Source organism: Argopecten irradians, chromosome 2, assembly GCF_041381155.1.
Source record: "Argopecten irradians isolate NY chromosome 2, Ai_NY, whole genome shotgun sequence".
NCBI lineage: Eukaryota > Metazoa > Mollusca > Bivalvia > Pectinida > Pectinidae > Argopecten > Argopecten irradians.
Window position 1 is genome coordinate 62,623,738 of NC_091135.1, and position 13,553 is coordinate 62,637,290.

The window sequence follows — 13,553 nt, forward strand, 5'->3', positions numbered from 1 at the left end:
TTCAATAGAAGTCACTTACTGGCACTGAATAATTCAATAGAAGTCACTTACTGGCACTGAATAATTCAATAGAAGTCACTTACTGGCACTGAATAATTCAATAGAAGTCAATATCAACACATCGGTGTTGCTAAAGCATTATAATGTCATCTACTGAAGGTGTACAGTTAACATGGATACACAGTAAATGGTAGTGAGAGATTCAGCATCCCTAAAACTTGTATAGCAAACACTGGAGGAATGTATTATTCCTCTCTCCAAGGTTCACCAAGGAGACTTGTACCGAGTAAATCAAACATTTCTAACATACCAGGGTATGTTATATATCTAGTTTAGCTCCTTATCTGATCAAACTCAGAGACCAAGTTTGTTATTTACATTAATTACTGCAGTTCTACTTCGACTTCTTAAACCTTCAAATTTTAACATGAATGAATCAGAAAAAGCTTCTTTTTTTTCTATTCAAATAAATAATTTCAAAAAAATATCTTTTACACAATATACAGTGTATAGCATCACATTGACTTCAGGTTGATTGAAGTTTAAAAATTGATATCTAAAAAGAACATCTTCACTTTTTCTTTATTATCCCAATCAGCAAGTCATACTTCGAAAGCTTTCTGTTAGTCGTCCTAACTATCTGTCCACATACTTACATTTGTTAGGCATATGGTCGAGTGTCGGAATCTCACCCTCATTACAATCTGCATAGTGGAAACACTTATGGTTGGGAGAGAGGCGCCAACACCACATCTTATCTGTTAAAATCACGTTAATAATCTAATTACTATTCAACTATTACACAGGTTAGGGAAACACTTATGGTTTGGAGAGAGGTGACAGCACCACATTTTATCTGTTAAAATCACATAAATAATCTAATAACTATTCAACTATTACACAGGTTAGGGAAACACTTATGGTTGGGAGAGAGGTGACAGCACCACATCTTATCTGTTAAAATCACATAAATAATCTAATAACTATTCAACTATTACACAGGTTAGGGAAACACTTATGGTTGGGAGAGAGGTGACAGCACCACATCTTATCTGTTAAAATCACGTAAATAATCTAATAACTATTCAACTATTACACAGGTTAGGGAAACACTTATGGTTGGGAGAGAGGTGACAGCACCACATCTTATCTGTTAAAATCACGTAAATAATCTAATAACTATTCAACTACTAGACAGGCTAAATATAAGAATAATTGAATATTTGTTCTAGAGATGGAAAAAGAAGTTAAGAATTATCACAAGACGTTAAAACTAAGAACAGTGTTTAATACTAGAGCACTTAATTATTATAATACACATGATAAAAACAATGGAATGAAGACATTCATATCTGTTGTATCATTTACCTTATGGATGAAGACACTCATATCTGTTGTATCGTTTACCATAGAGAATGAAGACACTCATATCTGTTGTATCGTTTACCTTAAGGAATGAAGACATTCATATCTGTTGTATCGTTTACCTTATGGATGAAGACACTCATATCTGTTGTATCGTTTACCTTATGGATGAAGACACTCATATCTGTTGTATTGTTTACCTTATGGAATGAAGACACTCATATCTGTTGTATCGTTTACCATATGGAATGAAGACACTCATATCTGTTGTATCGTTTACCTTATGGAATGAAGACACTCATATCTGTTGTATCGTTTACCTTAAGGAATAAAGACACTCATATCTGTTGTATCGTTTACCATAGGGAATGAAGACACTCATATCTGTTGTATCGTTTACCATAGGGAATGAAGACACTCATATCTGTTGTATCGTTTACCATATGGAATAAAGACACTCATATCTGTTGTATCGTTTACCTTATGAAGACACTCATATCTATTGTATCGTTTACCTTAAGGAATGAAGACACTCATATCTGTTGTATCGTTTACCTTATGGAATGAAGACACTCATATCTGTTGTATCGTTTACCTTATGGAATGAAGACACTCATATCTGTTGTATCGTTTACCTTATGGATGAAGACACTCATATCTGTTGTATCGTTTACCTTATGGAATGAAGACACTCATATCTGTTGTATCGTTTACCTTATGGAATGAAGACACTCATATCTGTTGTATCGTTTACCATATGGAATGAAGACACTCATATCTGTTGTATTGTTTACCTTATGGATGAAGACACTCATATCTGTTGTATCGTTTACCATATGGAATGAAGACACTCATATCTGTTGTATCGTTTACCTTAAGGAATGAAGACACTCATATCTGTTGTATTGTTTACCTTATGGATGAAGACTCTCATATCTGTTGTATCGTTTACCATAGGGAATGAAGACACTCATATCTGTTGTATCGTTTACCATATGGAATAAAGACACTCATATCTGTTGTATCGTTTACCTTATGGAATGAAGACACTCATATCTGTTGTATCGTTTACCTTATGGAATGAAGACACTCATATCTGTTGTATCGTTTACCATAGGGAATGAAGACACTCATATCTGTTGTATCGTTTACCATATGGAATAAAGACACTCATATCTGTTGTATCGTTTACCTTATGAAGACACTCATATCTGTTGTATCGTTTACCTTATGGATGAAGACACTCATATCTGTTGTATCGTTTACCATAGGGAATGAAGACACTCATATCTGTTGTATCGTTTACCATATGGAATAAAGACACTCATATCTGTTGTATCGTTTACCTTATGAAGACACTCATATCTGTTGTATCGTTTACCATATGGAATAAAGACACTCATATCTATTGTATCGTTTATCTTATGAAGACACTCATATCTGTTGTATTGTTTACCTTACGGAAATTAACACACTCTGAGACAGTGTTGATATGGGGATTATTAATGCCATATTAACATGAAATCTGAGTAGTAAGCACTGATCTCACTAATGCCTATATGTGTGCGGCTGGGTCTATATAACCATGTGATTGGTGAGCTGGCTGATAAGTAGCTAAGGGATCCTATTACATCCTCACCTTTACTTTTACCCTTTATATTGTACTTGTGAAACCTTGTCCCCTCCATCAGGTAATTCAGTCTTTGCTGTTTGATCAGTTCCTGAATACATGGAGTTAACTCTTTACGAAGCTCACTGAAATAGTATAAAAAAGAAATAATTAACAAAAAGAACACAAGACATCTAGCAGAATATTATATTTATAACTATAATAATTTTTTTGTTTCTCATGTTTTTCTACATTTTTATTAAATTTAATGAGTTTGTTCTGGCACCTTCATTGATGGATACATATACACATTGCATTATTGGTCTGGCCGGATTGCTACATTATTGGTCTGGCCTAGTGTACCTACATTATTGGTCTGGCCTGGTGTTCCTACATTATTGGTCTGGCCTGGTGTACCTACATTGTTGGTCTGGCCAGGTGTACCTACATTATTGATCTGGCCTGGTACCAACATTATTGGTCTGGATTGGTGTACCTACATTATTTTTTTTTTATAATTTTTTTTCTTTTTTTTCTTTTTGCATAATTACATTACAACACAATGTACACAGTCACATAAAACAATATACAGGTACACATATATATGTATTCACAATCACATATCACTCGCGAGCACACATAAAAACACACATACACACACCCACACATCCTCACACCCACACACTCCCACCCACACACTCACCCTTACACACACCCACATTCGTGCAAGAATGTACACACAAATATTTCATTTTAAGGGAAAATTTTAGAATTGAATTTTATAATTGTTATAAATAGCACAATATTAATATCAAGTGTATTGTTGTACTAGTTTAAAATACGTATTTGAACAGGCAATGTATTTTCAATCACAACTTACAAAATCAGTTATCCAGTAATAAAAAGATTATAATGATTTATCTTGAAATATCTTTTATATTTTACTCAAATGACTTGGTAAATATCTAATGAAAAACACATTTCTAATACTCAAATGTACATGTATCATTGTACTCTCACACATATTCTCTGCCTCAAGCGCATACACCCACACACAGTAATCACGGATGTGCATAATGATATATTACATTTACATGATACGCGAAAAAAACATAAACATTTTTGTTGCCATTTATTTTTTTTAAATAATACAGGACTAAGTTATGGATAAGAAACTATGATTGTGTACCTACATTATTGGTCTGGCCTGGTGTACCTACATTATTGGTCTGGCCTGGTGTACCGACATTGTTGGTCTGGCCTGGCGAACCTACATTAATGGTCTGGCCTGGTGTACCTACATTATTGGCCTGGCCTGGTGTACCTACATTATTGGTCTGGCCTGGTGTACCTACATTATTGGTCTGGTGTATCTACATTATTGGTCTGGCCTGGTGTACCTACATTATTGGTCTGGCCTGGTGTACCTACATTATTGGTCTGGCCTGGTACCAAAATTATTGGTCTGGCCAGATTGCTACATTATTGGTTTAGTCTGATTCCTACATTATTAGTCTGGCCTGGTGTACCTACATTATTGGTCTGGCCTGATTGCTACATTATTGGTCTGTCCTGGTGTACCTACATTATTGGTCTGGCCTGGTGTACCTACACTATTGGTCTGGCCTGGTGTACCAACATTGTTGGTCTGGCCTGGTGTACCTACATTACTGGTCTGGCCTGGTGTATCTACATTATTGGTCTGGCCTGATTCCTACATAATTGGTCTAGTCTGATTCCTACATTATTAGTCTGGCCTGGTGTACCTATATTATTGGTCTGGCCTGATTGCTACATTATTGGTCTGTCCTGGTGTACCTACATTATTTGTCTGGCCTGGTGTACCTACATTATTGGACTTGCCTGGTGTACCTACATTATTGGCCTGGCCTGGTGTACCTACATTATTGGTCTGGCCTGGTGTACCTACATTATTGGACTTGCCTGGTGTACCTACATTATTGGCCTGGCCTGGTGTACCTACATTATTGGTCTGGCCTGGTGTACCTACATAAATGGTCTGGCCTGATTGCTACATTATTGGTCTGGCCTGGTGTACCTACATTATTGGTCTGGCCTGGTGTTCCTACATTATTGGTCTGGCCTGGTGTACCTACATTGTTGGTCTGGCCTGGTGTACCTACATTATTGATCTGGCCTGGTACCAACATTATTGGTCTGGCCTGATTCCTACATAATTGGTCTTGCCTTGTGTACCTACGTTATTGGTCTGGCCTGGTGTACCTACACTATTGGTCTGGCCTGGTGTACCTACATTATTGGCCTGGCCTGAGACTCCCACTCCTCCTTTGTTAATCGTTCCCTCTCCCAAAGATTGATTATCTCATCGTATGTGAGCTGGTTGAGACGAGACTTAAATGTCTCAAGTGAGGTTGGCTGCATATCCAGTGCTCGTCCAATCTGTTCCTTCACTACTCCCAACACCTAAGGGAAATATAGAGGTATTATTGGAAATTCATCTTGAAATATTTTTTGAAAAACATACAGTTAAACATTTTATTGCAAAATGAATGGATTACATTCACACTAACCACGTCCATTCAAATCAACTGTTATTGAAGAAGGACATTGTGTTTTATTTCAAGATGATCTGGGTCTTCAAGAGTATGTGATTATAAAATTTTTACTGTAGTTAATATGATAGAAGTACTGTACTGAACATAATAGAAATACTACGTTTCTGTACTGAACATGATAGAAGAACTATGTTTCTATACTAAACATGACAGAAGCACTGTTTCTGTATTAAAATGATAGAAGTACTATGTTTCTGTATTGAACATGACAGAAGTACAGTCGAACTTGGTTGATACGAACTCTGATATATTCAATGGACCAACAAAAATAATTTGACTCATCCGGAATTTGACTCAAACGTATTGTCACTAGGTTTGATCAGAACATAGTTTTTAACGGTCCTTATCTCATGACTATTACAGCCGGGTACATGTCTATTACCGTGATCAGTATATTATCGTGATTTTCCAACTTATAAGGTTTGAATAAAATCTTTTTAGTTATATGTTTTCAGCTGTTTTGGGATTTTTTTAAATAAAAAATTGAATTACGATAATATGATCATCAAGATAATAGGCATGTACCCTGATTTCCCGGTGGTATACTGACTTCAATGGTTCATACATCAAACTTATACGGAATATATTACCTGAACAAATAAAAACAAGAATCTGTCTTATTTCAGAATTTATTGGTATTTCAAAATAATAACATAGCAACAATAGTTTTTACCTACCGTGAACAGACTCAACTCTCCGTTTCCGGCTCTCACACACATGTTGGTTAATATAATTTACGGTAAATGAAACGAAAGTAGATTTCTATACCAACGAAGAAATACATTGTATGATTAAGATACTAGTACATATGCAACGACTAGTTAAACATTTAACATCGTGGGTTTGTTAAATCATTTTGCACTATCAACATTTCATACAAGCCTTAGAAAACACTTTCGTTTCTAATGATTCCTAAACAAACACACACCCGGTCATGATCAGCCATGATGATCGAGCCATGCTGAGTGTGATTGTGTAAACACGCGTCGTGTCTATGTACAGGTAAGTCACAATTATAAAGTGACACTGATTAGGAAGCCAGACTTGAGAGGGTTATTAAACAATTCATAATTAGCAGTCATTGTTGTAGTATGTTCCCATAGGCCTGCGTATACCGATCGGGACATGTGAAGGTAAACGACAAACCACAGGTGAATTTCAAATGTTTGTATCCATGTTATATTTACGTAATTAATTTTTTTTTATTTAAAATTTTGACTGAAATTAAATTTGAGATAGCGACTATTTTTTTTAACTGTAAATCCGTTCTAGGGACCAGGAATTGACTATGACTCAACCGGAATTTCAAGTCATCGAAATTCAAGTCATCCGATCTTAAAATACATACACAAAGAAGGAAAAAAAACGGGACTTCAAAATTAATTCGACTCAACCGGAATTTCGACTCAAGCGATTTTGAGATAACGAGTTTCGACTGTACTATGTTTCTGTATTGATCATGATAGAAGTACTATGTTTCTGTACTGAACATGATAGAAGTACTATGTTTCTGTTCTGAACATGATAGAAGTACTATGTTTCTGTACTGAACATGATAGAAGTACTAGGACTCCACATAATCTGAATAACGGTTATTTGAATATTTCGGTTATTTGCATAAAATTCTGCGGTCCCGATTTTTTCCTTCTTTATCTTTGTTTTTCAACTCCGTGTATTTGCATAGACTTTTACATGACCTCCGGTTATTTGAATAAAATATTTGGAAAATTCTAAAAATAAAATCGAATATTTTTCAATTTTGCAATATATTTTTAGCGAAATTCGCCGATATATGTTTCAAGATACTTCGCTTTTACTAGAAATCATCCTGGTAACAGATTAACATTATAGTATGGCTTGTTATTTTATGCATGAATCTGCAAAGGTATTCGACGCTGTTGCGATTTACATCAGCAGCGGTTGATCATTCCTTTAGTATATTTCTGACTCAAACATCTAATTAAAGCATTTGCACTTTCAAATATGTTTATTTATTAACGTAACGTACCTTAGTTCGCGATCGGTTGGAGAAACCATGCTTCCTTAAAACAATCGCCATTCATGAGTAGTCTCGTTCAACCAGAGTCTTGTTGACTACGACAGACATGTGCGTATCAAGCGTCTCGTTGAGCGAGACATAAAAGCATGCAAAGTCGGCGTACAATTACTACCGCAAGTTTCGTACAGTATGTAAGCTTAGGATACAAAAGATACTTGCTACGTTAATTGTTTCATTGCTACTTGAATATGCATTAATTTCTGAAATGTTATCAAGCTATTCGCCGTATAGATCAACAATACAGGGGAGAATTCTCAAAAGACATTTAGGTCGAGTGAACGCATGGCTTCATCACCTGCCGCCATTTTCAAATTCATATGCACATGTGTAAAAGCAACACTATTATTTGATCGGCACTTTGAAGTTTAATCACGATCGTAAGTTCATTTTGCCAGGCAAATGTACGTAAATTTGTTTATTATTTAGGTTCAGAATTGTAGATACAAATCCAATCCTGTTTAGTAGAATCTAATTGCATATGATATCGATCGTTTAGCTGTTTCTCAAATATTCACGTGTCGATCTAACGTAAACAAGACTCTAATATTGGAATATTTTTTGTTATTAAACAATTAAAATCGATTTACAACTTCAAAAATAATTACTTGTGGTTCGTTTTAAGTGTAAATAATTTACGTATTTATTAAGTAAACGAAACGATATCTATTTGCCTATTCACATACATATGTGGGGTCAAACGGAGGTACAAAATGTCATCTCCGCCTATTCAAATACTCCGGTTATTTGCATATTTTCTTCTGGAAAATGACCTATGCAAATAAGCGGAATCCTCTGTACTATGTTTCTGTCTTGCACATGACAGAAGTATTATGTTTGCGAATTCTTTAAGCTAACCTTCTGGAAGTCCTCCGTGGAGGCTCTCATCTCACGCCACGTCTTGTTAAGGAGCTGTATACAGATACAGAAAAATTCCTGGAATGGCTCCTCATGGCCGAAAAACATAGGGTGGTATTTCTCTCCCTCCTCACGGGCTACAAAACAGATGTATAACACTCAATTATAATGTTTTTTACCTCACTTTAATTTAACATTTTCTGATTGGATCAAACTCGATCACATGAAAAGTTAAGATATTTCATGGGAAATAACCCCAGGGAAATAATCCCCGAGGGAAATAACTCCTTGAAAGCTACGCATGTAACCAGAAGTCGACGTTGTCTGGAACTTTCAATAAACTGTGTCGTAGTCATTTTGGCTTTACATGGAGTCAAGGCATGATGTTAATCTCATTGACTGCAATCTGACAATTTTGGCAAATATACTTAGGAGTTACTTTTACCAGAGATTTATACAGCTTGTTGATGTTGATTTTAACAAATTTATGGATTGATCTTAATTTTGTTTGGTATAAGAAAATAATTAGACCGTTATGTGTCGGTATAAATTTAGAATTGTCTCCCTGGAAAGATTTATTTTCTCTTTGGCGTCTCTCTCGAGAAACTATCTCTTTCCAGGGAGACAATTCTAACTGTATCCCTCCACAGATGGCACATTCTGCTTTTGTTGCTTTAACTTACGTGGCTCCCCTATTTTAAGGATTTCACACAGGATCCTAGTCAACATTATACTGGCTTTTATAAAGGGACAATCATGTTCATCAGAACGACTGGAATTCTCCAGGACTACCTACAATATCATTAAACATCATCGATAATTAGCATAGTCATATCATATTAATTTGAAGTATTGATACAAAACAATACATATTTATTTATTTTTAGGAGTTTTATGTCAATTTTCTATTCAGGACAAAGAGCATATATGATACTTCATACTGTTATTACCTATAACATTAAATCATGAATATCTGATAACAATCATACTGTTATTACCTATAACATTAAATCATGAATATCTGATAACAATCATACTGTTATTACCTGTTACATTAAATCATGAATATCTGATAACAATCATACTGTTATTACCTGTTACATTAAATCATGAATATCTGATAACAATCATACTGTTATTACCTGTTACATTAAATCATGAATATCTGATAACAATCATACTGTTATTACCTGTTACATTAAATCATGAATATCTGATAACAATCATACTGTTATTACCTATAACATTAAATCATGAATATCTGATAACAATCATACTGTTATTACCTGTTACATTAAATCATGAATATCTGATAACAATCATACTGTTATTAACAAATCATAACATCATACTGTATTACCTGTTACATTAAATCATGAATATCTGATAACAATCATACTGTTATTACCTATAACATTAAATCATGAATATCTGATAACAATCATACTGTTATTACCTGTTACCATAAATCATGAATATCTGATAACAATCATCATACTGTTATTACCTGTTACATTAAATCATGAATATCTGATAACAATCATACTGTTATTACCTATAACATTAAATCATGAATATCTGATAACAATCATACTGTTATTACCTATAACATTAAATCATGAATATCTGATAACAATCATACTGTTATTACCTGTTACATTAAATCATGAATATCTGATAACAAGTTTTATTACAATATCAAAAGTTATTTTTGTTTTTACCTTTACATAATTTTCTTGGTGTTTTTCAGCAAAATAAGCGACATTATCCAGAGCCAATATTCCTGGGGGTGTATTTCTGGCAAAGTCTTGTGCAGGCATGGAAAGGTCCTGAAGACAAATTAGGTCATAGGCTTATGTTAGAACTCTGATAACACATGGCTCCATTTCTGGTATACTATACAACAGGGTATAAGAAACCACTCAAACCAGTGATCCAAATAAAGAATGATTTGAAGATCAATTCATTTGTATCCTATCTGTTGCAATCTGATTTTTCCGTACCTAATAAGTACAAGCAGACATGCTGTGTTTAAACATGTGCTATTATCATACTTTTACAGTAAATACATGTAATTCTGATTGTAGGTTGATATTGAGAAATGACCTAACCTCAAATCCTAGTTTTCTGTACAGGTTAGATTTGCGTGTCCCTGGCTGGTTGGAGTCACTGTCGATGGCGATCGCTGTAGGCCTCAATGTGTCAATACTCTTAATGACCAGCTACAACAGAAAATATTCTAACTGTGTATAACTTTGTATATTTAATCAAAAAGCTTAATTTATAACAGTTGAAAGATTATCATAAGATTTTATTACAAAATGTCTCTATGTCATTCAAATGATGTATCCAAACCTCAAACTAAAACATAGACAAATGGCAGGAAAAAGATTAAAACACCAAGAAAACTTTTGAATCAGTACTTCCTCAGAAAAAACAGAAATAAGCTTGAAACTTTACCGAATATCAAAGATCAATATCTTTTCAAATAAACTTGTATATTGATCCCATTCACATAACAAGTTACATACTGTACATATTAATTATGAAATATCTCTTCTTTTTACCAAGAACAAGGTTTTGGTAACAAGCATCAAATTGACACAAAATTGCTATTTGTGAGACATGTTGTTTTCTAAATGGTCCTTAAACCTACTCACCGGGTCCTGAGGGTCAGCAGGGGTGTTCATGCGATCCTCAAACATGCTCAATATCAGAGTCTGTAGAACGTAAAGATGATGTGCTATGTCGCTGCCCGGCACTCGTCCACTCCCGATAACATACTGAAACAAAACAGCAATAACCTCAGACGTTTTGTTTTAATTAGTTAATTTCTGTGAATTTAAATACCCGCAAAGCAAGATATCCTGTAAATATATGTACGTATAATATATAAGAAATTTACAAATGCATGTATCCTTCTCTCGCTGAATTAGTATAAATGAGGAGATTGCAAAATCTTCTCTTCTAGCAAAAGTATTAAACAACTACACCATATCCGGCCACCCTTTATATGTGTACCCCCTAATACAATCTATATTTTACACAAATTATTTTGTCTGCTAGACTATCTTTACGGCACTATAATTTTGTTTTCCCTATCATACAGATATTTGTGAAAAATCAACACATATCTCACAACATTTTAACTTACCGTTGAAATAATATTACGGAATCTCTTTGATTGCACCATTTTGGATATCTCCTTCAAACAAAAAAATAACATTTTATACTAAGTGTAGAATCAACAGAATTAAGCTCAGACATTTACTAGTTTAACTCAAAATGATTACAGTGTAAAAGTATCATAGATAATTTGTCAATACAATAGATCCCAGAGGGATCTTGGCACCCACCAAAGATTGATCTATGTCTGACAATTGAAAGAAGGATCTTGACTCTGCTTTTCAAACTTTATTATCAAAATTCAAGATGGCAGCCAGTCGGCCATAATGAAGACCAATGTCTCCCAAAATGTAATATGCACAACTAGAGCCCAGGGGAACCTACATATGACATTTGAGACAGATTCCTTCAGTAATTTCTCAGAAGTAGTGGTTACAAAATTCAAATACCAAAATCCAAGATGGAGGCCAGTCATCCATATTGTTGACCAATCAGTCCCAAAATGCAATATTCACAAGGGCCCTATGGGAACCTACACATAATAGTTGAGACAGATCCCTTCAGTAACCTGTAAGAAACAATCTTCAACTACCAAAATCCAAGATGGCTGTCTGGTGGTCATATCATTGCTTTTCCGATAATTCTCAAAAACACCATGACACTCCTAGTGCCCTAGGGAAACCTACATATGAAATTTGAGACAGACCCCTTCAGTCCTTTCTGAGAAATAAAAGTAAACAAGAGGCCCAAAGGGCCTTAACGGTCATCTGACTACCTTGACAATAGTAAAATTAATTATATATGGTGTCACTTTGTCAGGATCATGTCAGGATCATTTTCAATTTCTTTCAACAAATTTTATTTCAAACAAGAGGCCCAAGGGCCTTTAAATATAGGAAATTAAATTAGACATAGTGTCATGGTAGTCATCTTCGATTTGGGATCAACCAGAGATGTAAACAATACTTTGTCTGGACCATGTCACGATCATTTCATGCAAGTTTCAGCCAAATCCCTTCGGTAGAACTTGAGAATAAGTTCAAAATGTGTTTTCAAGATGGCGGCTGTGACGGCCATCTTGGATTTCGGATTGACCCGAAAAATAACAACACTTTGTTGGGACCATGTCAGGATCATTTCATGCAAGTTTCAGTGAAATTGCACCGGTAGAACTTGAGAAGAAGTTCAAAATGTGTTTTCAAGATGGAGACTGTGGCTGCCATCTTGGATTTCAGATCGACCCAAAAAAAAAAAAACACTTTGTCGGGACCATGTCAGGATCATTTCATGCAAGTTTCAGCCAAATCCCACTGGAAGAACTTGAGAAGAAGTTCAAAATGTGTTTTCAAGAGGGCGGCTGTGTGGGCCATCTTTGATTTCGGATCGACCCGAAAAATAACAACACTTTGTTGGGACCATGTCAGGATCATTTCATGCAAGTTTCAGTGAAATTGCACCGGTAGAACTTGAGAAGAAGTTCAAAATGTGTTTTCAAGATGGAGACTGTGGCTGCCATCTTGGATTTCAGATCGACCCAAAAAAAAAAAACACTTTGTCGGGACCATGTCAGGATCATTTCATGCAAGTTTCAGCCAAATCCCACTGGAAGAACTTGAGAAGAAGTTCAAAATGTGTTTTCAAGATGGCGGCTGTGGTGGCCATCTTGGATTTTTGTTCGTCCCAAAAAATAACAACACTTTGTCGGGACCATGTCAGGATCATTTCATGCAAGTTTCAGCCAAATCGCACTAGTAGAACTTGAGAAGAAGTTCAAAATGTGTTTTCAAGATGGCGCCTGTGGCGGCCATCTTGGATTTCGGATCGACCCGAAAAATAACAACACTTTGTCGGGACCATAACAGGATCATTTCATGCAATTTTTAGCCAAATCGCACTGGTAGAACTTGAGAAGAAGTTTAAAATGTGTTTTCAAGATGGCGGC

General features: G+C 35.1%; 1 protein-coding gene across 3 annotated transcripts in view; it reads right to left on the minus strand.

The window, feature by feature from the left end:
- Window positions 1-13,553, minus strand: part of LOC138316188 (engulfment and cell motility protein 1-like) — a 56,745-nt gene that overhangs the window by 23,486 nt on the left and 19,706 nt on the right. For 2 of the 3 annotated variants that reach the window (XM_069257752.1, XM_069257754.1), the window contains exons 10-18: window positions 11,640-11,690; window positions 11,146-11,268; window positions 10,597-10,707; window positions 10,207-10,314; window positions 9,169-9,277; window positions 8,486-8,622; window positions 5,250-5,419; window positions 3,005-3,120; window positions 657-758 (exon numbers count right to left, since the gene is read on the minus strand). In XM_069257752.1, coding sequence (XP_069113853.1) covers window positions 657-758; window positions 3,005-3,120; window positions 5,250-5,419; window positions 8,486-8,622; window positions 9,169-9,277; window positions 10,207-10,314; window positions 10,597-10,707; window positions 11,146-11,268; window positions 11,640-11,690 — 1,027 coding nt within the window. Of the gene's footprint in view, window positions 1-656; window positions 759-788; window positions 1,151-3,004; window positions 3,121-5,249; window positions 5,420-8,485; window positions 8,623-9,168; window positions 9,278-10,206; window positions 10,315-10,596; window positions 10,708-11,145; window positions 11,269-11,639; window positions 11,691-13,553 lie in introns of those variants that run through there. The other variant, XM_069257755.1, reaches the window with a different exon arrangement.